Here is a 26,415-nt window from a genome sequence, read left to right as displayed (position 1 = left end):
CAGAACCAAAATTCCAAATAAAATATTGACAGTTTCAACTCAGCCCTTGCTACTTTCCAATCTCCAAGAGCAGCGGATAACAGGAGGACCCCTCCAGGGTCTTTAAGCACACTTGTGTTCTGGTAAGGGTAGAGACGAGTGTGTGAGATAGCAGGAAGGACATGTTCAATGATTTTTAAATAGTGTGAGGAGAAAGGGCCAAGGCTGGAGAGGGCCCAGAGGCAGCTCCCCAGCTCTTCAGATCATGGTTTGGGAAACCCATCCCCTCACACAGGAAGATGCCACTCTGTTCTTCCATGCCTTTATTAGTGACAGCAATGGACAAGAACAATGCCAGGCATAACAGACACCCTGACCCAGCACCGGGGGTGGCAAGCAGGCCCTGTAGGGCCACTGGCACATCCAGCCCCAGTCCAAGATCCAGTCTATCCAGGCCATGTCCCCGAATGGGCAGGAGGCTGTCTGTCCAGTTTGTTTGTGTGGATCAGTCTGTCTGAGTGTCTGAGCCGCTGCCTGCAGGGCCCCCCCATCCTCGGCACGTGGTAGGGGCTGTTGGGAGCACAGCGTGGCATCCCCCGGTGGACCACTGGGCCCCGGTGCTGACCATGGGGGATAGGGCCAGAGACTGGAGGTGGCAGGGGGCCAGGCACAAAGTTCACTCCAGGGCCACATCCTACAAAAGAACCAGCCATTATCAGAGAGTGGGCTTCCGAGCAGGTGAGCCCAGCTCTGCCTCCGGGCAGTTTTAGTTCTCCAGGAGGAGCTTCTCTGGGCTTCCGTTTCCCCATCTACCAGATGGCCACACCATTCCCCTACCTCCAAACCAGCAAACTGTGACAATCAATGAGTTGATTAACGAGTCTACAGATGTTGGTGTAGATCCAGCAGTGACTGAACCCAATCCTGGGGGCACAAGGAGCTACCCAACTCCTCTGGGTACGGGAGGCTAGGCTGGGGAAGGTGCACAGGGAGGCTGGGAGAGCTGGGAGGGGAGGCTGTGGAGGCACCTACCTAAGTGGGATGACATCGAGAAGTCTTCTGTTGAATTATAATTGAAGAATTCGTGGGGTGGGAAGGGCTGGCCTGGGAAAAAAGGGGTGTCCTGGGGCAGGGGTGGAAACAAGGGAGGTGGCGAGGGCTGAGGAATGGGGTAGGGGAAAGGCATGGGAGGGGGCAGGGGAGAGAGCTGGGGTGGGGGCAAGGCCAGCTGCTCCCCGAAGTCTGGGGGCTGCCCATGGCTCCCCTGGAACGGATGATCCAGCTCTGGCCAGTCCTCAATCCACGGGTCTAAGAACGGGATGGTTGTTTGTTTTAGGCCTGAGAGCCACCCTGCCCAGAATTCCGGTTGTCCACACTCCTAAACCTCTTCCCTCCTCTTGGAGAACAGAGCCACCAGGTGGGGGCACCCTCTGCTTCCTACCCCATCTTCCTCATTCTTTCTCATTTCAGGCCAAGCCCAGGGTACGTTCTTTCTTCCTTGTCTTTCTCAAAGTCACAGATCTGCCTTTGCTCTGACCTCATGCACCCCTCTAGAGCCTTCTCCCTTTGTATGCCCAGTTCCTGTATCTACAGCTTTTTCTTCTCCCAGCTGCTCCCCACAGACCAACAAATGAGCCTAATAAGTCTTCTCTCTGGACAAGAAGAGATCCTGTCATTCTCTTCTTCCAGCAGTCCCGTGCCTTCCAAACTTCCATATGGAGTATTTTGCCCAGTTCCCATTCCTTCATCAGCTGCTCCTGCCTCTAAACCCTATTCTACTCCTTCAGCACTATTCTGACTAAATGTAACCACTTCCTCTCTTCCTGACAGTCATATGAAATGGCCAATAGTCTCTGTCCCCCCTGAAATGCCTCTGCCCTCAGGTCCTTTTATTTCCTCCACCAGCCCCTCTTCCATTCTGATTCCACAGCACGGCCCCAGTTCTGCTTTCTCCTTCACAGTTCATGCTCATACCTGCAATGGGGCCCCCACAGACTCCAAATCCGCTGCACATTTCCACAGCACCTCAGAGGTCTGCCTGGACCAAACTCACCAATCATATCCTCCCATCCAACTCTTCCTTTCCACATCCCTATTTCTGGACCTCCAAACTGGGTGCAGAAGACCTAAGCCACCACAAACTAGCCTTACAACCATTAGAGCATCCCTCTCTTTGCTGGGGATCAGTTCTCATCTAAAAAACAAGGAAACCAAACCATTATATAATTAAAGCCATAATCCACCTCCCCAAGGCTCCAACTCCTGGCTGTCAAGTCCTAGTTTACCTCTGTGACATCCCTGGCCTCTCTGTGCCCTCACACCCTCTAGTGCTGCTACGAACAGCCTTCTAACGTGACTTGTGCCCCCAACTCAACAAACACTATCCCGTAGGTACTATGTACACAGCAATTGTGCTAGACACCAAGGCCAAAAGGGATGAGCTGGCAACAAGGTAGGAAGCTTGCCCTTTGAGGACATGATCCGGGGGGGAAGCAGACATGGAAACAATCAGCCACCATGCTCCTTTTGAGAGCAGGCAGGAACTGACAGACTTGACAGAAACAGCTGAACGGCTTCTTTGCTTCTGTAACATCTCATGATTGCCCTTCCTCCATTTCCATCTTTCCACCCCCCCCACCCCCATGCCTAGCTAGAAGTCCCCCCATTTCTTCCCTATTCATCTGTGGGATAGGAGACTTTTGACACACTGCTTTATGTGCTCAAAGCTTACATAAACTCATTCACGTACAGAGATGACTACAGGCTAGACCATATGGAATCAGAACTTGGATCAGAATGTTGCTCCTGTGCTCTCACCCTCCCCAGGGGATGAGAAAGGTGCACTCAGGAGCCACAAAAGTCCTTCAAGGGGCCTCTACTCCCCGAGTACCTCTGTCCTATTCTGTTTCTGAGCCCTATGCTCTAAGAACCCCCTCTGCATCACTCTCCTACCCCCTTGTGGTAGGGCTCACCAGAGGGATAGTCACGCTTGGGCAGTTCCACGCCCCAGGCGTCGGCCACATGGGTCAGAAGCAAGTGTGAGAGGTGGCGGTGAGCATGTTGGTCCCAGTGGACACCGTCCCGGTGACGGTGCTGTACCGCATGCCGAAAGTGAAAGTGGAGGTCGAGGACATCAAAGCAGTGGTCCCCGGCCAGTGTTGCACTGTAGAAGTTCCCTTCAACCACATCCCGCCGCAGAGACCCTGCCAGGGGCTGGAGCTGAGTTAAGAAAGTGCAGCATCTAAGAGCCGCACAAGGAAGCAGGGTCGGGAGGGAAGGCCCTCTATCTACCATCCTGCCTCAGGATGCCTCCTCCCCCAACCTGAAGGGCCTCAGTCACTTGCCTCTGGCAGAAGGAAACCCCCAGTAACGCGCTCCCCCAAGGGCATGGCCATGTTCCACACCAGCAGGCACGAATCTGGCAACACCTGGTCCATGCGCACAAACACCCGCTCCAGGTTCTCCCGGTAGCTCTCCATCGAGCAGCGGCCATACCTGTCGGACAGCACGTAGGGTGGGCAAGAGCACAAGGTGGATAGCCTCTGAGCCATACCTCCACCCCCCAACCAGTATTTCCCTCTCCCCCCGCCCCAACCTGGAGAGATCCCAGAGGCAGGAGTTGATGATCACCAGGTCCGGGGCAGGCCCATACGTCAGCTCCTCCAGGACGCCCTCGAGGTACTCGGAGTAAACGCGGGTGAGGAAGTAGAAGCGCACAAGGTGGTGGCCAGAACCCGAGCAGAACTGGCGGACCTCCCGGTACTGCGTCCCGTTGTGTAGCTCGCCCAGCTGACCCCCAGCCACCAGCTTGTCCTGTTCAAAGCTCAGCTCCCCCTGCCCACACCCCCCCACCCAGCTGGTCAGACCCATGCCAGGGAGGAAGACCCTGCCAGGCCAGGGTCTGTGCCCACCCACCACTGGCGTGGCTACCAAGCTTCCCTCACCTTGGCTTTCAGCTGGGCGGCTGTGAGCAGTGAGTCCCGCTGGAGCAAGAGCACCAGGTCCTTGTACACAGCCCGCTGGACTGCAGGGAGACAGAGACCCTGAGGCTAAGACAAGCCTCACCCCACCCTAGCTCCTCCCAAGTGCAGGCCTCCCATCTTCCCAAGGCTGGGGCTGCCCAACACCACCTCTGTGGAGTTCATTACAGAGGCAGAGAAAAGGTGAAGCCAAAAAAATTCTGGTACTACGTCTGCCTTCTGGCCGTGCACCAGCCCCCAATTTAGTACACAGTGGCCCAAGATCACCTGGCAGAAGTAAGTTGGCCAAGTCACCCAGGAGACAGCACAATCCACTGCTCCCATGAAGGAAAGTATGGGAGACTGTCAGGGAGAAAAATGCTGAGCAAGGATGGGCTAAAAAATGTGACAGACTACATGGGTCAGGACACCTGTGGATGGTGCATGGGGAAATAAACAGAAAACCTACTGGGCTGGAGCAGACTAAGGGTCAGAAAGGAGGTTTGGGATGGTGACAAAGGGTCCAGTCATAGAAAACAGACTGAAGGTGCGGGGCTGGGTAGTGTGAACCTAGAGGGGCACTCACTTGAGTCCCCCAAGATGACCACGAACTTGTTGTGTAGCAGCTGCTGGACTTCCGAGGCCTGGAAGTGTACCATGGCGCTTCGTAGAGGGAGGCGCGGCTCCTCGTTCTCCAGACAGAAGACCATGCCGCCGCTGTCAATGGCGGGCTGCGGGGAGAGGCCACTAAGCTGCGCGCGGGCGGGGACTCAGGACAGGTCGGCCCCAGGGCCCGCCCCGCGATAAATGAGATCTGCGCCGGCCCCTCCCGAGCTGTTCACGGCTACAGAAGCGAGGTGGCCACGGCAGAGTAGGGCCCATGGTGGTGGCGCCTTGCCTCGGTCCCACTTGACACCAGAGGCAGGGGGTCGCCAGCCCGCGGGCCACCAGGGCACCGAGGCGCTTCCCGCGCGGCGCCGCCCAGAGCCCCGCCACGTGCCCGCCGCCGCCCCGCGCATGCGCGCGCCCGCTAGCGCCAATTACCGAGTCCCGGAGCTCCGCACCGTTCACCCACGCCCGGGACAGGCCCGCGCACCGCGCGCCTCGCCCTCTGAGGGCTCCGGGCCTAGCCTCATGTTCCCGCGCCCCGGGAGGCCAGTCGGTTCTGCACAGCCCGCGCCCGGCAGAACCCGTGCGTCCCGGTTAGCCGTCGGTGCGCAGCCCGGAGCCCAGCGTTCTCCATGCGTGCGTCGCGGCGGCCCCGACGGCGCCTCGGGCCTCGGCGCCCCGGGCGGCGACGCTCACAGCTTCCACTTCCGGTCACCCATGTCCCGCCCTGCGCGACCCCCGGCGCCCGAGCGCACAGGAAGGCGGCGGGGGTGGCAGCGGCGGGGGACAGGAGCCAGGGCCGGGCCCACCCCGGCGGGCACGAGGCCCGGGTGTGGGCGGGGGCGCGGCGACGGCCGAATGCAGCTGCCCACAGTGGTGATGGCCGTAGCGGCAGCCTCGCCACGTGACCCGGACGGGCGGAAGCGGAAGTGCCGGCCCGGAGCCCGTGCTAGGCGGTTGTCCCCTCGGCGTTTCCCAGCCGCCGCCTGCACCAGCCATGGACTGCTACACGGCGAACTGGAACCCGCTCGGGGACTCTGCCTTTTACCGGTGAGCCGCCCCGCCCTCCCGCCCACGGCCCGGCTTACCCCGCTCGCCCGCCGGCTTGAGTCTTCAGGCGGAGCCGGCGGCGCGCGCCCCCGTCACTGTGGGCGCTGGGGTCCGCCCCTCGCCGGCTCTCTCCTGGCGTCTACCACTTAACGCACAGCCGCTTAATGGCCAGGGGGCCGGGCCTTCCCCAGCTCCAGGAAGGAAACTGAGGCAATCACACCGCGGTCACACGACTGGGGGCAGACCCCAAAGCTGAAGTTCAGATCTGTCAGCCTCCTGAAGGATGCTCTGATCACGTTGAGGGAGACGGCCTGCGGGTGACAGCGAGTGTCCAGTCTGCTGCGGGGAAGTGCTGCCAAAGTCAGACTACAGGGGCGCTCCACGGGAGGCGGGATCGCACGGCGGGCGGGATAACAGCAAACTGGGAGAAAGGGCCGAATCCAGGGGCAGCGCGAGTGAGGACCCTCAGCTAAGGGTAACCCTCTCACGGGAGTCCTAGAGTCCTAAACTATTGATGTGAAGTGTAAACCGATCACATCATTACCCTGATAAGGATTTTTCAGTGGCGTCGCTTCTTTGTGGGGTAAAATACAAACTCCTTCTATTGGACCATCTCCAAGTCAGCCTCTATTTGCCTCCAGCTCCATCTGCCCCTCTCCTACCCAAGTCTTTTATTCCAGTTGCACAGAATTACAGGACCTCAGTACACCATGATGTTTCCCATGTTTGCAGCCAGCCTGCAGTTCCTTCTGTGGGTACTGCCTTTGCCCTCTGTCTCAGTGGAGAATTTTTGTTCATCTTTTAGGTCTTACTTAGTTCAAGGGTTCTTTCTGAAACCTTCCCTGATCCAATCCCAATAGAGTCAGCTGACTTTCCTTTGGGCCTCACAGGCCCAGTGTTATGGTCTGTTATGAACGGCACAGTAGGGCAGTATTTGCATAGGTTTCTTTTGCTAAACTAAGTTCCTCGAGGGCTGAGACTGTTTATACGTCCAATGCAACTTTAGAACAGTGACTATTATGCAGTAGTTGCCCAATAAAGTTTTAAAAATACTTTATTGATTTCAACTATTGCATTGGGGTCGTATTTCAATACAAAGTACTCTTTTGTGTTAGGGAAACTGTATACCATTTTTGTTCACGTGTTAAAACTTTTCAATGTGATTTTTGATACACAGAATGTCAGCTCTTAACACTTCCAAGATGAACAGATGCTTTATGGCAATTTTTAGAGCTCCGTTGCATTTGTTGTTTATTTATAATTCTTATCTCTTATAAATATGCATATAAAATATGCAATATGAAAAAAATGCAGAAATTTAATTAAAAAGCAGTGAAGTCAGTAGGAAGGAACAACGATTTCAGCTGCTTTTGTGGAGAAGGTATGTCATTTGACAAAAGTAGCTATGTAACTTAGTGTTTCATACATCATACACTTTTAAAATTATTAACTTATATTACTTTGGAGAATACATGTGGCCTGCAAAGGTTTGTTAAATCAGAGAATGCTAAAGACATTGACCTCATTACCACAGAGCTCCTGTTTATCACATGCAGTCTTAGCTTTGTTGATACACCAGGAAAGTTTTAAATGAGTGTGAGTGTTGAGTGCCTGCCATAGACGTGATCTGTCTGGCTAGCCTCCCCTTACCTGTGCTGTGCTGCCAGAAAGAGTAGAAGTATAAGCCTTGCTGTGGAGGATATATGATTTTTGTTATCAGATGTTGAGCCGTTCTGTGTACTAGACACTATGTTAAGTATTTTATGTGTATTGACTAGTTTGTCTCACAACCCCATGAGTTAGGTATCCTTATTAGCCCCATCTTACTGATGAGGAAACTGAGGCACAGAGAGGTTAGGTGGCCAGGTTACACAACTAGTAAGTGGTGGAGCCAGGCTTTGAATCCAGTGTTCTTCTAGAACGTGTGTTAAAGTGTAGGGTTTTTGGTTGTTTTGTTGTTGTTGTTTTTTAAACAGGAAAACATATAGCATATTCTAGCTTCACCGGAGTGGAAATATTTTAAATGCAGCTATTTGGTTTTATTCATGTTTGTGCATAGCTTTATGCCAAGACATGTTCCAGTAAGTGAATGAATGATACAAGCATTGCATTTCATGTCCTGTCTGCAGGACAGGTTCTTTTGTGATGGAAGTAATGTTCTGGAAAGCTCACTGAATTTGGGAAGGGTAAGAGAGAGCATGGTTACTAGTTCTTATAGGGCTCCAGAATTTAAGCCATTTTTATCTTAAAAACCGAACTTGAATTAATCCTGTTTATTAATTTTGCCCAACCCTTTGCAGGGCTGAATGTGTATCAGCCAATAAAAAGACATGGACCCTGTCTGCTCTCATAAAGCTTACCACCAGTAGGAGAGACCGTTGATAACCATTAATGACTCAGTGTTTGTTTAATCATAATCACTGTAAAGGAGAAATATAAGGGCCAAGAGAGTATACATAATAGACTGGGAGGTTATAGGTAAAGAAGACTTAATGAAGGAAACAATAATACCCCATCCAGGAGATGAGTAAACGTAGGTGCAGGGAGTGTGATGAAAAAGAGCATATACAAAGGTCCTGAGGCTAGAAAGACTAGGACACTGTCAGTCATCTAAACAAAGAGAGCCAGTGTGGCTGGATTGCCAGAAGTGTGTGTGTGTGTGTGTGTGTGTGTGTGTGTGTGTGTAAATAAGTTCCTTTTGGAAGGAGCAAGCAAATATGGAGGCAAGGGTGGAATAGGTCAGGGAGAAGTTGATGGTGGGGAGCACTGGGGCAGTAATGTTGGAAATAGAAGGGGATTCATCAGAGAAGTATTTAGGGGACAAAATCAAAGGAGATTGTGATGGGTTGCATTGGATAGGAAGGAGGTAGAGCAAGGAATTGAGGATGACTGGGTTTTTGGCTTAAGATGTGAAAGGAAGAGAGTTTTGTGGGGGAAGGGTTAGCTTGATTTTGGACACATTGTTTCAGTACTTTAGTAGAAACATCCCTTATGGTAAGGGAAAGGAGACAAGATACATTATGTATGCCGGAAACTCTTCTTAGAAGAGAGATTGACTATTTTAGTAGGGTTTTTGGGGGGGGGGATGGGTAACATATAAACACAAACTTGTTTTAGTATTTTATTTTTAAGTGATCTCTATACCCAACGTGGGCCTTGAATTTACACCCCCAAAAGCGGAGTCACACGCTCTACTGACTGAGGCAGACAGGTGTCCCTAAACGTGAACGTTTAAAAAAATTGTGGCTAGGGGCGCCTGGCTGGCTCAGTCTGTTGGGCATCCAACGCTTGATATCAGCTCAGGTCATGATCTCAGGGCTGTGAGAGCGAGCCCTGCCTCAGCCTCCCTGCTCAGTGGAGAGTCTACTTGAGATTCTCTCTCTCCCTCTCCCTCTGACCCTCCCCCCAAAAATAAAAAATAAAAATAAATCTTTAAAAAATCATGGTTAAATATATATAACATAAAATTTACTACCTTAACCATTCTAAAGCATAGTCTAGTAGTGTTAAGTACATTCATGTTGTGCAATGAAATCTCCAGAACTTTCTCACCTTGCAAATTGAAACTCTATATCCATTGAATAGTAATTCCCTATTTTTCCCCTCCCCTAGCCCTGGTAGCCACCATTTTGTTTTCTGTTTCTATGAATTAGACTACTGTAGATAGCTCATATAAGTGGAAGCCTACAGTATCTGCCTTTTTGTGACTGGTTTATTTCACTTAGCATACTGTCCTGTCCTCGAGGCTTATCCATATTGTAGCCTGTATCAAAATTTCATTCCTTCTTAAGGCTCAATAATATTCTATTGTAGGTATATAACACATTTTATTTATTCAGTCATCCATCAGTGGGTACTTGGGTTACTTCTACCTCATGGCTATTATGAATAATGCTGCTATGAACATGAGTGTACAAATGTCCCTTTGAGACTACTTTCAGTTCTTTTAGATATATACCCTGAATAGAATTGCTGGATCACATGTAATTCTGTATTTATTTGAAAAACCATGAGACTCTTTTCCCTGGCAGCTACATCATTTTACATTCCAGCAACAATGTACAGGAGTTCTTCAGTAGTATTTATTTTTGTTTTTTTAAGATTTTATTTTTAATTAATGTCCACATCCGACGTGGGGCTCGAACTCACAACCCTGAGATCAAGAGTTGCATGCTCCTCCAGCTGAGCCAGCCAGGCGCCCCAATAGTATTTATTTTTGAGGCAAATTGCAGCCAAAGGATTTCAGGGGTGATGATGGGCTCTCTTGGGCTTGAAGATTTTGGAATAAATAGATTATTCTCCAAGGCTAGACCTGATGTGCCTTTCTTCCCCAGTGGTCCAGTAGTCCAGTCTGGATCCTGGAGGCAAAGGCTGAAGATCATCTATTTTCACCCCAGGGCTCTGCTTGCACTGTGGTGGAGCGTACTTTTCCAGAAGTTCAACTGTACAGCCATAGGGATTTCTTCAGTGTTTCCTGGAGGGGGCTGGAACTGAGGCTATGAGAGCTGCTAGGCTTAGTGATTTCCTGGTATTGGAATCCAGGGTCCATTTACTGCTGCTGAGATTTCCACTTCTGGGATCTGGGAGTAGAGGAGAAAGATATGACTGGCCTTCCTCATTGAAGGTATGGCTGTCCTTACAAGAGTCCACACCCCTGTACTCTTCCGAGAGGCCACCCTCCCTGCTGCCCTTCACTCTGCTTCTCCATACCCCATGCCACCCTTCAGGCACAGCTTGAGTCACCCGACTGTCCCTGAGAAGCTTTCTTTACATCAATGGATGGGGAGGTAGTCCTTGTTTTGTTGCTCTTCACTCCCTGACCCTTACTTCTGGCCCCCTTATTATTATTATTTTTCAAGATTTTATGTATTTGACAGATTGAGACACAGCAAGGGAGGGAACACAAGCAGGGACAGTGGGAGAAGGAGAAAGAGGCTCCCCACTGAGCAGGGAGCCCTATGTGGGGCTTGATCCCAGGACCCCGGGATCATGACCTGAGCGGAAGGCAGACGCCTAACGACAGCCACCCAGGTGCCCCTCTTGTCCCCCTTAGAGGGGGCTCTGCCTCCTTCCCAGGCAGGTCTGTGTTGCTGCCGGCCTCCTGAGCCACATCCCTCAATGACTGATTGGACAGCCTTCTGCACATCCTACCTCTTGCCACTTTCCAGGGTGACTTCTGTGGCCACCTGGCTTCACGGCTCCATGAGCTCCTCTCAAGTGATTTTATCTACATCAGCCACCCTCCGCCCTGCACCTGTGCTCTTCCAGAATTGCTTTGCTGCTGAAACATTCGATTCAGGCAGCCCCCTGTCTGACTGTAAGCTTCTGTCCTCACTGATACTCTGGTACCTCCTGATAGACCTGTCCTTCAACCTCACTGGGACCCCCATCCCTGGAACCCTTTGTTCTCTTCGTATCCGTGTGCAGAGCCCCCTTCTATAAATGTGTCCCTCCCTGTCCAGCTTGGAGGACAGCCACAGTCAGTCATTTCAGTTTCTTGCCTTTTCCCTGACAGCCTTGCTCCTTTGTCCATCATTTGCACCTGCCTGGCACAGAGCCACCTCCCAGTGCACCAGCCACTCACTGTCTCTACCTGTGCCTAGGCCGCTGCTGAGTGCTGCTAGGCAGGCCACACACAGGCAGGTTGGGACTACAGTAAATCGATGCCCACCAGCCTCAACTGGGCCCTCATAGTATTTTTATGGGGGGTCAGCCTACACTCATCACAAGGGCTCTACTTTTCCTTTTAAAAGATTACACAAAGAAACAATTAAAATAATTTGGAAATACTGAAAATCATAGTCTCATTGGCCCCTCCTGCCAACAGTTGACTTCACCTTGTACTTCTGAGAGAACTGGAAGTCATCGAGACACCTGGAAATCTGCATAGAAGGGGCTAGGCTTCCCCCTACCAAACCTGACCCGGTGATGTGCCCCTGTCTCCCTGTTCTCTCAGAAACCATATGCCATCCACCCACACCCTCCCTCAGCCACAGTGTTTCTCCACCTGTTGTCCAGGACCCCTAGCATCAAGATCACCTGAGATGCTGGCTACGTGAAGCTTCCACGGCCAGAGTACTCCCTTATCTCTGGGATGGGTCCTAGAAATTTGATCTGTATCTCCCCATCCTAACAAAAGATAAACTCCTCCAGAACGCCTGGGTGGCTCAGTCAGTTAAGCATCTGCCTTCGGCTCAGGTCATAATCCCAGGGTCCTGGGATCGAGCCCCGCATCAGGCTCCTTGCTCAGCGGGAAGCCTGCTTCTCCCTCTGCCTGCTGCTCCCCCTGCTTGTGCTCTCTCTCTCTCTCTCTGACAAATAAATAAAATCTTAAAAAAAAAAAAAAGGAAAAAATAAACTCCCCCATTCCACATGTCCTTCCTTCTCACCCCATCTTTCTCCTCCCCACGCCAGCCAAACGTCCAAAGACCGCCGTCTGCATTTGCTTCTGTTTTCTCTCTTCCCACTGACCATTCACTCTGGTCTGAGTGCCCTGTTCTTAGTGACATTCTGTCACTTCAGTGGACAGATCTCAGGCCTCATCTGAGCTTCAGTCCCTGGAACACTGGATAAAAGATGCGTCCTCACTTCTTGGGAATTGAATTTACCCTTTTACTAGGAACATTTTCAGGTGTACAATGAAGTAGAGGAGTAGAGTGAATACCCAGCATCATCACTTGGGCTTAAAAATTGTTGTGTTGCAATATTTGCTTCAGCACTTTGGAAGTTAAAATATTTCATTAAGAAAAAGTTCAAATATACATAAACATAGTTAAGAGTAATTTGGTGACCACCCATGTACCCCTCAGCTAGCTGCAGTAAAGATCCACACTTTGTCATTTCCTTTTCATCTTTCCCTTCCTCCTCTTACACACACTTTTTTGGGACTATTTAAAAGCCAACTCCAGACACGTTTATTTATTTTTTTTCCAGACACATTTTTTCAATCAAATACTTTTTCTGTTGTATTTTATTTTTTTAAAAAGATTTTATTTATTTGGGGGTGAGAGAGAGGTGCATGGGGGGGGCACAGGGGGAGGGTGAAAGACAAGCAGACTCTGCACTGCGCTTGACACGGGGCTGATCCCAAGACCCTGAGATCATGACCTTAGTTGAAACCAAGAGTCTGACGCTCCGCTGAGCCACCCAGGTGCCCCTTTCTGTTTTAAATTGCAGGGGTGCCTGACTGGCTCATTCAATAGAGCATGCAACTCTTGATCTTAGGGTTGTAAGTTAGAGCTCCACGTGGGGGATGGAGATTACTTTGAAATCTTCTAAAAAAAATAAATTACAGATATAACGTCAATGTGTGTTACTTTTTAAAAAATGACATTTTTCCTACAAAAATGCAGTCTTTTCTATAAAACTGCAATACTCTTTTACATCTAATAAAATTAACATTTAAAATCATCTGACAACCAGCCCTTATTCACACTTCTCCAGTTGTCTTCAAAGTGTCTTTTTGTAACCGGTTTGTTCAAATCAAGACCCAAACTAGAATTACTCGTTTGCTTACCGCTCTTAATTAAGTCTTTTGTGAGCTTGAACATTACTGTCCCCACTCCCACCCTTACCTTTTGTTTTCATGACATTGACTTGTTTAAGAGACCAAATTACTTTCTGGATTTGTCCCATTGCTTCCCTACGGTGCCTTTGAACTTTATTTTCCATCATAACCTGTATTTCCTGAAACTGTGTATTAGATCTAGAGGCTTGAGTAGATGCAGGGTGAACATTTTTGGCAGAAACATCTCATAGGTGATGCTGTGATATTTATACAGCATCATGTCTGGAAGCATCTTACATCGGCTTGTCCACTATGAGTGAGGTTGAGATTGACCAGTGGGTTTGGATGCTAATGGTCACATCCTCCCTTGTAGAGTCATATGTAGTCAGCTTGCAGGCTGGTCCCCCCAGGAATGGTGCCAAATTGGGACCAGATATTAGTCTCTGCTGTTGGCATATCAGCCACTCAGCAGTAGTGTCAGCCAGGTCAGCCTTGGGGAGGGAAGCTCCCCAAGACATCTACCCCAAGTGAGGTTATCACAGGGTTTGCAGGCAGCCGAAGGCTAGTCTCCCTGGACACGGAAAGGCAAGCTACTTGCACTGTTTCTAAGTTTCAAAATCCAATTCTTGTCCCGATCAATGCTGTTAACTTTCACTTGGAAAATGGTGTGTTGGTGAATTCAACTGTTATAATCTAACAACCCACGCAATTAAATTTTGTGTTTGCTTTTTACCAGTAGCAGCCGCGTGGCTGTAAGAACTGAGATTCTTTTAGGGCTGTGATGGAAGCTTTCTGCTTCTCAGAGCCATGACTTGAGCTTAAAGTTAATGGACCCAAGCTTGTCATTTTCTCTTTGTAATTGTTCAGGTGCACTCAAAATGATCTAGCCCAAGGTCAGGCACAGAAGTCACTCCCAAGGGACATGTTTGACTTGGCATTTCACCACAGCAAACTGCAGGCTTGATTAATCGTGATGCTGCTGCATTTAATGGGTGACCAGCATTCGTTTCCCATGACCGGGAGCTCAGTACTGCACTCAGACCCAAGCATGCAACCAAACCAATCCCCAGATCGCATCTTTAGGGGGCTGTCTTCTGGGCCACTCCCTGCCCCAAGTTTATATTAATGTGGGTTCAGTCAGGAGACTTAAATGGAGAAAGTTTGATAAACATAAAGAATTAGTAAACTGTGATAAGAGTAAGATATAAGAAACTTTTGTATGATCACCTCGGGCTGAGGGAGAGCACCCAAGGAATGACACGCTTGGAAGGGAAGCCCCGCCCCATGTTGGGGTTCAGATCTTGCGTGCGAAAATAAAATTGCAGATCACTGGGAAGCAGAGAAGTTCACTGGTTTGCCTGGGCCAGAGCTGGTCCACAGTTGCCAGGCAAGCAAGAAACAACTCTCTGGGGTGCACAGGTACAGGGAGGCAGGCGAGCTGCAGCTGGTGGCCAAGCGTGTGGGCATGCGATGGAATGGGGCTGCTGGTGCAGATGGGCAGCCTGGAACACGTGGGGTCTGTGCGCTAAGCCACAAGCGGTGGTTGGGTGCACAGGTGTGCGGGGGGGGGGGTGTCTGTGGAAACACAAGGTCACAGGCAGAGTAGCCCTGGGATCAGGCATCTTGGCAGCCTTGGAAGTAGAGCCCAGTGTGGGCAGGAGACTAGGGGTGTGGTGTGTGTCCAGGGAGCCATGGGAAGGTGATCACCATTCCAGGCGAGCCTTTGAGGTTGCTGCTGCATGACTGAGGCGGAGGACCGCCAGATGTCCTCACACCCTGGCGGCCGGCGGGCTCTGCCTGGATGGGAAGCCGTTAGAGAGCCCTTTCCTCCGGCGGCATCCCTCCAAGCGCCCTCTACTGAGAAACATTAAGATCACACTCAACGGAGAAGGAGAAAGGCATAAATAAATGCCGTCCGCTCCCACAGTACAGGAGGGGGAATTTGGAGCTGAGTGGCAATAAATTGATAACTGACATGCTAGGTCTGTGTGAGCATCTGCTTTCCCATCAGATTTTCATGCAACGATTTTAGTAACAAAATATAAAAAAATGCTGATGTGTTATCACACATCCAGGCACTGCAAAAGTCTGAAAATGAGCGGTTCTCCAACGTCCCTCCATTCACCACCCTCCACAGGTAACCACTGTCTGGCTCAGTGCAGCCTCGTGCTCCGAGCGTTTTTCTGTCTATTCACACACATACATTGTTATACGTAAGTAGGCGTGTCAAAAATATGTGCTTAGTTTGTGTATAAAATAGATGGGTTCGTATGGTTCCTATTGAGCTGCTGCTTACCTTTCCCCCCTCCCCCAACAGGACATCTAGAGATCATTTCATGTCAGTACACAGACTCACCTTATTAATGGCCACATAATATTCCCCAGAACGGGCATCCCATAGTTTATTTAACCAGTCCCAATCTTAAAGGAGGTTTTTCCAGGATTTGAAGAGAACTATTTTAAATAGTGCTGCAATGAATTCATACCTTTGTGCACTTGTGCAAGTAGTTTTATAAGTGAGACTCTTAGAAGGGAATTGCTAAGTCAGAGGGTGCACACATTTAAAAGTTGAATAGATAGCACTTCATTTTCTTCCGTAAATGCTGAACCAATTTTTACACCCACCTAATAATGTGGGAAAGTGTTCGTTTTTCACATCTTCCACAATATTTGATGTTCTTATCCCCTTATTTTTTTGTCATTCAGATGGTCAAAACATAAAAAATAATTTTAAATTCATATTTACATGGTCATTAGATATGTCTTCGTATTCTTTGACTATTTTTCCATTGTTGTTTGCATTGGTGTGTAAAGGAGCTCTTTACGTGGCCTCCATATTAACCCTTTGTTAGAAATGTTACAAATTCCTCCTTGTATAGGTCACTTGACTCTTATGTATTCATTTTTAACATACAGAATTTTAATTTTTATGTAATACAATTTATCATTCTTTTCCTTGATAATTTCTGGGTTTTGTATCTTGCTCTGAAAGACTTTTCCATAGTTCACATTATAAAACTGTTAGCCTCTATTTTCTCAAGGATTTTATGTTTAGGTTTTTTTTTTTTTTTAAGATTTTATTTATTGGGGCACCTGGGTGGCACAGCGGTTAAGCGTCTGCCTTCTGCTCAGGGCGTGATCCCGGCGTTATGGGATCGAGCCCCACATCAGGCTCCTCCGCTGTGAGCCTGCTTCTTCCTCTCCCACTCCGCCTGCTTGTGTTCCCTCTCTTGCTGGCTGTCTCTATCTCTGTCGAATAAATAAATAAAATCTTTAAAAAAATATATTTTATTTATTTATTTGAGAGAGAGTGAGCAAGAGAGAGAGCACAAGCAGGGGCAGAGGGAAAGGGAGAGGGAGAAGCAGACTCCCCGCTGAGCAGGGAGCCTGATGTGGGGCTCCATCCCAGGATGCTGGGATCATGACCTGAGCTTAAGGCAGATGCTTAACTGACTGAGCCACCCAGGTGCCCTTGTTTAGTTTTTAAATATTTTCACATAAAATAATATGATTATAGCCCTTGGCCATTTTTCTTTTGGTTTTATTTTCATTTTTAAAAATTACTTAGAGCTGGGGCACCTGGGTATGTCAGTCCGTTGGGCGTCTGCCTTGGGCTGGAGTCATGATGCCAGGGTCCCGAGATGGAGCTCTGCGTTGGGCTCCCTCCTCAGCAGAGAGTCTGCTTCTCCCTCTCCCTCTGCCCCTCCTCCCAGCTTGTACCCTCTCTCTCTCAAATGAATAAATAAAATCTTTTTTAAAAAATTTTTTAAATTACTTAGAGCTTTTTGTATTTTTAAGAAAAGTACCTGTTTTTCACATGTGTCACGTTTTTCCCCCTTTTCATTGTTTGTCTTCCTAGTTTGTTTTCCACGGATTTTTTTAATGTATAAAAGTTTTTTAATGTTAATCATTTTAATAAATAACCATTAATGTGATTTAAAAACTCAAAGTCTCATTCTGTCCCTGTCCTTATTCAACTGATTCCATGCCCTCACCTACCAGTAACTAGTTACTAGATTCTTAGAAATCTTTCCAGAATTTCTTGTTTTTCAAATAGAAGCAAATATAAAACATATATATTGTTTTTACCCCTTTTTATATAGAAGTCTACAGAAGTCCTTTTTATTTAGACTCATTCTTTTTCTGTGACTTCTGGGTTATATATCATGCTTAGAAATTTTTTCTGTTTTGAGGGTGTAAAAATAGCCACGATTTGTTCTGATATGGCTTTATTTTTTTTTTAACATTTAAATCTTGAATTCCATCTGGAAAATATTTTATTGTAGAGATTAAGTAATGAAATAGTTTATTGCAATCCTTCCCATATGGCCCATTGTCTCATTTCAAGTATCAATTTGCAACAATTTGAAATGCCATCTTTATTACATGCTCAATTCCCAGTTCTTGTCTGGACTCTTTTCTTCAATCAATCTATTTGCTTATTCCTGTGCCAAAACAACAGTTTTAATTAACTTTAGTTTATATAGTGTATTTGATATCTGACATATATCTGTTCTCTTATTTTCAAAATATTTTAAAATATTTTTCAACATTTTCTGTTTAAAATGATAATTGGTTTTTTTTTTTGTTTTTTTTTTTGCAAGTGAGTTTTAGAATCAGTTTGTGCTGGGGCACCTGGGTGGTTCAGTCAGTTAAGCATCCAACTCTTGATCTCAGCTCAGGTCTCCATCTCAGGGTCATGATTTCAAGCCCTGCATTGGGCCCATGCTGGGTGTGGAGCCTACTTTAAAAAAAAAAAAGAATCAGTTTGTGCTTCCTACCCCCAGAAATTGGGAGTGGTTTTTATTGGAATTCCTTTGCATTCATAGATCATTTTGGAATGTTTCTCCATGTTTTCTATATCTTTGAGTAAACTTTTATTTGATTTGATTTTTTTAAACTTTATTAATTTATGTTTCTTTCAAGTTTTTATTTGAATTCCAGTTCATTAACATACAGTGTAATGTTAGTTTCTGGTGTAGAATTTAGTGGTTCATAACTTACAGAAAACACCTGGTGCCCATCTTAGCAGTGCCCTCCTTAATCCCCATCACCTATTTAACCACCCCCCCACTCCAGCCCCGCCCCCCACCTGCTCCCCTCCAGTCACCCTCAGTTTGTTCTCTGTAGTTAAGAGTCTGTTTCCTGGTTTGCCTCTCTTCACCCCCCCATGATTGTATTCTGTAAAAACTTTTGTTAGCTTTATTCTTGCATATCATCATTTTATTGGTATCATGATTAGGGTCTTTTAAAGTCATATTCTAATTGATTCTTGCTATGACAATAGAAAATTTATCAGTATAGAAAATAGATAGGTTGTTGATTGCCCTCCTGAGCTCTTTTGTTCATTATTCCATAGTGTGCTTTGGATTTTCTAAGTAGACAATCACATTAGTTGTGATAGCAGCAAACTCACTCCTTCTCCAAAATATAAACCTCTTTTAAATTTTTTTCCTTAAATTAATTTTGCTAGAATCCCAAGAAAAATGTCAAATAGAAAATAATGGTAGGCATGTTTCTGATTCTTATCAAGAAGGCTCCTGAAATGATACTGGAGGAAACACTCCCCTTAAACACTGCTTTCTCTTGGCTTCCTGGGATAGTGCCCACTCCTTTTCCGTCTCCTTGTCCCCACCTCCAGTCATCAAATGATGGCATGCCTCAGGCCTCCTACTCTGTCTTCACGCCACACACACTCTTGGCAACGTATGCTTGTCTCAGATTGCAGTCATCTCATGCCAGCTTGGATTTCTGTTACCTCCCATAAGCTGAGCATTCAGAAATTGACATCTCCAGCCCAGGACTCTGTCCTCCCAGCTCTGGACTCACCGGAGACCTCCTCTGGGATTTCTTACAAGCACTCCTAACTAACTCAGTGCCTCTAAAACAGAGTTCATTATCAGCAAGCATTGAAGGGAACCCCTGGCTCTAAAGCCCACAACCTGCTTTGGTGTTAAGAACCAGAAATAGAGGGGCGCCTGGGTGGCTCAGTCATTAAGTGTCTTCCTTCGGCTCAGGGCGTGATCCTGGTGTTCTGGGATCGAGCCCTATGTCAGACTCTTCTGCTGGGAGCCTGCTTCTTCCTCTTCCACTCCCCCTGCTTGTGTTCCCTCTCTCGCTGGCTGTCTCTCTCTCTGTCAAATAAATAAAATAAATCTTAAAAAAAAAAGAAGCAGAAATAGAAGACACTCCCCCCCCCCAGCTTAGAGGATCTTATTTCCTGCTAATGCGGGCCAAAGCCAGCCACCCCACCCTAGTCCTACCTTAGTTTATGCCCTGGATGTTGGCCATACACCCTATCTCTTGTGCCAGGAGCTCCTGCCATCCTTGGACACTTGCTCTACGAACCACATCCTGCCCTGCCAACACCCTCCGCTCTGTCGCCTGCTGTCCCTAAGCATGCATGTGGTCAGTTGCCCAAGCTGTTTCTAGTCATCACCCTCTCCCACCTGTGGGGGGCCTTGACTGCCCTGTGAAGGACAAATGGAGGCTTTAGGGGTTCCTCTGGGCTCACTCCATCTGGATGCAGGGTCATGAGGAGGCTAATTTCTGCTTGCCTCTCTGTGGGCAGGAAATATGAGCTGTACAGCATGGACTGGGACCTGAAGGAGGAGCTCAGGGACTGCCTGGTAGCCGCTGCTCCCTATGGGGGCCCCATTGGTATGTTACCCCTCTGCCACTGCATGTTCTGGGACAATGAGGTGAACTCGAGGTGCATGATTCCTGGAGGCCTTGTTGTCGGGTGGTTCTTGCTAATGTGGCCACCCCTGTTCCCCCACTTCTCACCCCCTGCTGAAATGCTTTAAATTTTGGTTCTCATGAAGCTTGCTTCCTATGGGGTGGGCCTGGGGAGCTGGACAGAAAATCTCTTCTTAAACTGCAGCACTGTTGAGGAACCCGTGGCGGAAGGAGAAGGCGGCCAGTGTACGGCCAGTGCTTGAGATCTATTCTGCCTCCGGCCTGCCTCTGGCCAGTCTGCTGGTGAGCACTCCCGATCCCCCCGGGGGCTAGGCCGGGTCTGTGTCCCAAGGACAGCCTCAGGAACCGCCCTCTCCTCTACAGTGGAAGAGCGGGCCCGTGGTGTCCCTAGGCTGGTCAGCTGAGGAGGAGCTGCTCTGCGTGCAGGAGGATGGTGTAGTGCTGGTTTACGGGCTTCATGGCGACTTCCGGAGACACTTCAGCATGGGCAATGTAGGGGACGCGGGGGGCTGGGGAAAGGGATGGAGTCTGTGACTCTGGCTCCCTCAACCCACGGCCCCTCTCCCCAGGAGGTGCTGCAGAACCGGGTTCTAGACGCACGGATCTTCCACACTGAGTTTGGTTCAGGGGTGGCCATCCTTACTGGGGCCCACCGCTTTACCCTCAGTGCCAATGTGGGTGATCTCAAACTTCGCCGGATGCCAGAGGTGCCAGGTGAGCCCTGACATCCCTGAGACAGCCATTCAGCACCCACAGACGTGTCTCCAGACCGGGGGGCCAAGAGAGACATCCTGAAGTTGTCCTCTTCCCTGGCCACAGGTCTGCAGAGTGCACCCTCGTGCTGGACCGCACTGTGCCAGGACCGAGTTGCACACATTCTTCTGGCTGTGGGGCCTGATCTTTACCTTCTCGACCATGCAGCCTGCTCGGCAGTGGTGAGGGTCCTGAGTGGGAGTGAAATGGAAGGGGTGGGGGAGGCAGTGGGGGAAGCGCTGAGAAAATATCTGGTGTCCTCCCTGGCCTGTCCCAGACGCCCCCTGGCCTGGCCCCTGGAGTGAGCAGCTTCCTGCAGATGGCGGTCTCCTTCACCTACCGACACCTGGCACTCTTCACAGACACGGGCTACATCTGGATGGGGACGGCGTCACTCAAGGTGTGATCCTGGGACAATGTGGGGGCATCCTCCCTTGTCCAGGACAGATCCGTTAGCGGTAGGGCAGGAGCTTTTTTTTTTTTTTAAAGATTTTATTTATTTTTCTGGCAGAGAGGTAGCGAGAGAGGGAACACAAGCAGGGGGAGTGGGAGAGGGAGAAACAGGCTTCCCGCTGAGCAGGGAGTCCGATGCGGGACTCGATCCGAGAATGCTGGGATCATGACCTGAGCTGAAGGCAGCTGCTTAACGACTGAGCCACCCAGGCGCCCCAGGGCGAGAGCGTTTGAACCAGACACTGGTGACTGCCAGGACATGGCCGTGATGTTCCCTGCACCCTTTCAGGAGAAGCTGTGTGAGTTCAACTGCAACATCCGGGCCCCCCCGAAGCAGATGGTCTGGTGAGGATGGGATGTTATGTTGGGGGGTGGGTGCAGCCTTGTTTCCTGGGACACCTTGATTCATCCTGTCTACTGGCCAAGCCAGGTGGAGCTGGCATCTTATCATCTCTGCCAGTGCATACTTGAGGGAAACCTCTGCCCCCCTGGGGGCCCCAGATGCCCCTGGGAGCTGACATCCCAGGGGGAGAGGGAAGCAGATGTCAGTCAGAGGAACGGGATAAGGGGCAGCACGCATGTGCAGGGCTGTCCCAAGGCAAAGCAATGTAAGCAGGGATGTGGGAAGGTGGGAGATGTGTCTGTGGGCTCAGTGTCCTGTGTGTGTCCCAGATGTGTGTGTGATGCTGCCCACAGGTGCAGCCGTCCTCGCAGCAAAGAGAGGGCTGTCGTGGTGGCCTGGGAGAGGCGGCTGATGGTGGTGGGTGACGCACCTGAGAGCATCCAGTATCCTTGGAGGGCTGCCTGTGGGGGTGGGAGGGGAAAGGAAGAGAGGGAGGGTCACCTGCCCGGCCCCATTTCCGGGTGCTCTTGGGAACCTTGACCAAGCTCAGGTTTGTGCTGGACGAAGACTCCTACCTGGTACCTGAGCTGGATGGGGTCCGCATCTTCTCTCGTAGCACCCACGAGTTCCTGCATGAGGTTCCAGGTGAGGCCCTTACAGGGTACCATGTGATTCAGGGCAGGATCAGGGCATTGAGGCAGTGCTGAGGGCTCCCTGCCCTCCCAGCCCTCACCGACTCCCTCCCCTAGTGGCCAGTGAGGAGATCTTCAAAATTGCCTCGATGGCCCCTGGAGCACTATTGTTGGAGGCCCAGAAAGAGTACGAGGTAAAGCCCTAGGCTTCTCCCTGGGCCCCAGGATGTTCTCCTTCCCCTTCCTAATTGGCTGAGCCCCATGCCCCTGCCTGGGCATGGTAGACTCAGCCAGGTGCCACTTGTCAAGAGAGGAATCCAGGCAGGACACTGGGCTGGGGAGAACCAGCTCAGGTAGACTGAAGTGACACGGTGTCCTCTGTGTGGCGATGAGGAGGTGCAGGGAACCCCTACGATCCCCAGCCCAGGCACCAGTCAGGGCTGCCGTCAAGGCCCCTTGCCAGCAATTGTGGGTGGATATGGCGGGGGATATATGGGTACCTCGGGTGGACTGGGGGCTGAGGGAATTTGGGCTTTGGAGTCTGCAGCCCCTCCATACCAGCCCATTTGAACCACAGCCCAGAGGGGTGGGGGACCAGACATGGGGGTGTTCTCTATCATGGCACCCCATCCCTGGCACCCTTCCTCCACCACCCAGAAGGAGAGCCAGAAGGCAGATGAGTACCTCCGGGAGATCCAGGAGCTGGGGCAGCTGACCCAGGCTGTGCAGCAGTGCATTGAGGCTGCGGGACACGAGCACCGGCCAGACATGCAGAAGAGTCTGCTCAGGGTTGGCTTGGCCGGTGGGGCTGGGGGGAGGAGGTGCTGGGCAAGGGGGGTGGGGCAGGGGGTAAGAGCTCCTCTATTGCCCTCTGGCTCTTCTCAGGCGGCCTCCTTTGGAAAGTGTTTCCTCGACAGATTTCCACCTGACAGCTTCGTACGCATGTGTCAGGACCTGCGTGTGCTCAATGCCATTCGGGACTACCACATCGGGATCCCCCTCACTTACAGCCAGTATCCTCAAGCGAGCTGCAAGGATATTTATAGCCAGTGGTGGCGGGGGGAAGGGGAAGGGGCTGAGGCAAGTCTTTGGCAAATAGGGCTCATACCCCAGCTGGATCCTTAACCAAGTAAAATGCAGATATAAGCAGCTCACCATCCAGGTGTTGCTGGACAGGTACAGCAAGGCCCGGGGTTCTGGGAGGAGGGCTCTAGGTGGGCAGGCATTACAGCCCCTGGTGCGTTCTTGTGGTCACTGCTCCTCACCCATTTCTTTGGCTGCTGGGAGGCCTGACTTACAGGCTGGGGCCACTCTGCCCTCTCTTTCTATCCCACTTCACCCCCGTACCCTTTATCCCCTTCCCTGCCAGGCTGGTGTTGCGGAGGCTTTACCCTCTGGCGATCCAGATCTGTGAGTACCTGCGCCTTCCTGAAGTGCAGGGCGTCAGCAGGATCCTGGCCCACTGGGCCTGCTACAAGGTGAGGACGTAGGGCGGGCTTCAAAGTTATTTAGAGGATTCCAGGCCCCGGTGAGATGTGGGAAATAACGAAGTGTAGAGCTGAAGGGGGAGGTCTTGATCCAGGGCCAGTGGGAGTTAGGGGGGTGAAGGGTGAGATCCAGGTGTGTGTGACAACCCCCTCTATCTGCAGGTGCAACAGAAGGATGTGTCCGACGAGGATGTTGCTCGGGCCATTAACCAGAAGCTGGGGGACACGCCAGGTGTCTCTTACTCTGACATTGCTGCGCGGGCCTATGGCTGTGGCCGCACAGAGCTGGCCATCAAGGTGTGGGCGCCCAGCCCTCCCCAGATGCTCTGACATCGGTATTAGAGGCCCCGAGGCCAGCTCCTTCTCTCTGTGCCTTTCTCCCCACCCCACAGCTGCTGGAGTATGAGCCACGCTCTGGGGAGCAGGTACCCCTTCTCCTAAAGATGAAGAGAAGCAAACTGGCACTGAGCAAGGCCATCGAGAGTGGGGACACTGATCTGGGTAAGCAGTGTTTGAGGGAGGGCAAGGCTGGGGCCTCAGGGCTAAGCTCGGGGCAAGGCCGGAGTCCCCATGCCACCTTATCGTTCCTTAGTGTTCACGGTGTTACTGCACCTGAAGAATGAGCTAAACCGGGGAGATTTTTTCATGACTCTTCGGAACCAGCCCATGGCCCTGAGTTTGTACCGACAGGTGTGTGCCCTGGGCAGGGGTAGGGCTGGAGCCTCCCGAGCCCCTGAGTTGGCCTTGCTGACTGCCTGCCTGTCCATGGCCCCAGTTCTGTAAACATCAAGAGCTAGAGACACTGAAGGACCTTTATAACCAGGATGACAACCACCAGGAGCTGGGCAGCTTCCACGTCCGAGCCAGCTATGCTGCAGAGGAGGTCTGAGGTCCACGGCGGGGGGGCGGGGGGGGCGGGGCGCGAGGGCCGGGCTGCTGGTCGGGCTCCTTCTCCGGGCATTTGGGCCTCCTATTCGCTGCACACCCTGTCTGGTCCTCACTGTGGTGGGAGAGTCGGAGAGGATATGAGGCCAGGATGGTGGTCAGTCCCAGAGGAGCTAGCCTACCCACTAGGGACACTTGGGTGGTGCACCCAGCGGGTAAGGCTGGCCCTGGCAACCCTGGGCACAGGGACCAGGGAGAGAAGTGTAGCCCTAATGGGGAAGGCTGATTTCCTTGGTGCCATGAGCTCAGGCTTCCCTGATTGCCCCTGTAGCGTATCGAGGGGCGAGTCGCAGCTCTGCAGACGGCAGCTGATGCCTTCTACAAGGCCAAGAATGAGTTCGCAGCCAAGGTTTGCCTTACGCTTTTCTGAGAACCTCCTCTGCTCTCGGTCTTGCCTCCTTGTCCCTGTTGGCCCCATCCCGCCCCATCTGGCCTCATCTCTGTCCCAGGCCACGGAGGATCAAATGCGGCTCCTGCGGCTGCAGCGGCGCCTGGAAGACGAGCTGGGGGGCCGTTTCGTGGACCTGTCTCTGCACGACACGGTTACCACCCTCGTCCTCGGTGGCCACAGCAAGCGTGCAGAGCAGCTGGCACGTGACTTCCGCATTCCGGACAAGAGGTAGGTGAGGCCCGGGCTGCAGGTAGGTCCTGGGACTGCCTGCCCGTCCCGCAACACCTGCGAGCCCAGCTTCCCTGCAGGCTCTGGTGGCTGAAGCTGACTGCCCTGGCAGATCTGGAAGACTGGGAGGAGCTAGAGAAGTTTTCTAAGAGCAAGAAATCGCCCATTGGCTACCTGGTGAGGCTGGGGCCCTGTGTCTGCCTCATACCCAGAGGGAGTAGTCCTGGGGGGGACCAGGCCCAGAGACAGGCAGATGGCCCATTCCTGCTTCTGTTCAGCCCTCCCACATAGTTAACGGGTGCTTCCCCTCTCCGCACACTCGTGGGCCAGGTCTGTGGGCGAGTGGGTCCGAGTTAGCCCACAGGTGTTGACCAGAGAGGGAATGAACTGCCTTCCCCAAGGAGGCCCCCAGTGGGCACTGTGTGCCTAAGGGAAAGTTTTGTGTGGGGGGGGGGGCGGGCACTGGGAGGGCATGTCCGGGAGGCAGTGGAGGAGACCGAGGGGGTTTGTTTTCTGTGGCACGTGGTTCAGTGGTGTGGCAGGTAGGTGGGATAAGGGCAGCCGTGAGAGAAAACAGAGGTCCTGAGAAGGCAAAGGACTCCTATTGTACGAGGGTAGCCACGGACGGTGGAGTGGCCACAGGGACATACACCAGTCTCAAGGCTCTAACAGATCTGTGGTGTAGGTGATTCCTGCCCTGAGACTGCTGAGATCACAACTGTTGTATGTGTGGCAGGGCAGGGGTGGGATGGGATTATGTACACTGAAGAGTGTATGAAATACACAGGGTCCATGCGTCCAGTGGGCTTTTGCTCACAAGAGAGGACGGCAAGGCTCTGCCTTATCTTCTCCTTCTCCCCACCTTCTCCTAAGCCCTTTGTTGAGATCTGCATGAAGCAACACAACAAATATGAGGCCAAGAAGTATGCCTCCCGCGTGGGTCCTGAGCAGAAGGTCAAGGCCTTGCTTCTCGTTGGGTGCGTCAGCTGAGAGCCCTGTGGGTGCTGGGTGGCTGAGCCAGGGGGCTGATGAGGGGCACGGTTTGTGCCCTTGGGCAGCTCGACACCATCTCCCCTCCTGCTCAAACTACAGGGATGTGGCTCAGGCCGCAGACGTGGCCATTGAGCACCGGAATGAAGCAGAGCTGACCCTCGTATTGTCCCACTGCACTGGAGCCACAGATGCGGCCACGGCCGACAAGATTCAGCGGACTAGGGCACAAGCCCAGAAGAAGTGAGGGGCTCACCCTGCATGTCTCCCTGAGCTCTAGGCTTGGCAGAATCGTCACTGCTTATCCAGGCTTCTTCAGAGCTGAGCTAAGCTGAGCTGGGGTGGGGTGGGAGCTGGGGGTCTGATTGTAAATAAAGTTGGGACATTTTA

The 26,415-nt window shown here is 51.1% G+C and overlaps 2 protein-coding genes across 4 annotated transcripts; one reads left to right on the top strand and one right to left on the bottom strand.

The window, feature by feature from the left end:
• Positions 1-287: 287 nt before the first annotated feature.
• PCED1A (PC-esterase domain containing 1A) lies at positions 288-5,653 on the bottom strand. 3 transcript variants are annotated; one of them, XM_040638070.1, is made up of 8 exons: positions 5,636-5,653; positions 4,525-4,669; positions 3,924-4,003; positions 3,575-3,813; positions 3,324-3,474; positions 2,952-3,198; positions 1,012-1,287; positions 288-673 (listed from the first exon to the last, which is right to left on the bottom strand). In XM_040638070.1, the coding sequence occupies exons 2-8, from the start codon at positions 4,646-4,648 to the stop codon at positions 426-428; spliced, it is 1,365 nt and encodes a 454-aa protein (XP_040494004.1). In that variant the 5' UTR covers positions 4,649-4,669; positions 5,636-5,653; the 3' UTR covers positions 288-425. The 3 variants fall into 3 exon arrangements, with proteins under 3 accessions (XP_040494004.1, XP_040494005.1, XP_040494003.1); XM_040638071.1 differs by lacking the exon at positions 5,636-5,653 and adding an exon at positions 4,983-5,388 and having other exon boundaries at positions 1,012-1,083; XM_040638069.1 differs by lacking the exon at positions 5,636-5,653 and adding an exon at positions 4,983-5,386.
• Positions 5,456-26,415, top strand: VPS16 (VPS16 core subunit of CORVET and HOPS complexes). The gene is made up of 24 exons (XM_040638068.1): positions 5,456-5,597; positions 19,676-19,764; positions 19,988-20,085; positions 20,167-20,295; positions 20,373-20,517; positions 20,623-20,738; positions 20,834-20,956; positions 21,299-21,354; positions 21,706-21,795; positions 21,903-21,997; positions 22,102-22,178; positions 22,642-22,773; positions 22,870-22,997; positions 23,125-23,160; positions 23,354-23,462; positions 23,634-23,768; positions 23,864-23,972; positions 24,064-24,161; positions 24,247-24,354; positions 24,688-24,765; positions 24,866-25,035; positions 25,116-25,212; positions 25,909-26,012; positions 26,128-26,415. Exons 1-24 carry the CDS (start codon positions 5,545-5,547, stop codon positions 26,270-26,272), a joined length of 2,520 nt encoding a protein of 839 aa, XP_040494002.1. The 5' UTR covers positions 5,456-5,544; the 3' UTR covers positions 26,273-26,415.

The sequence above is a fragment of the Ursus maritimus genome, unplaced genomic scaffold (genome assembly GCF_017311325.1).
Source record: "Ursus maritimus isolate PB19 unplaced genomic scaffold, ASM1731132v1 scaffold_22, whole genome shotgun sequence".
NCBI classification, from domain to species: Eukaryota; Metazoa; Chordata; class Mammalia; order Carnivora; family Ursidae; genus Ursus; species Ursus maritimus.
The sequence above is the reverse complement of the archived record's forward strand: the minus strand, read 5'-3'. Positions and strand labels throughout refer to the sequence as shown.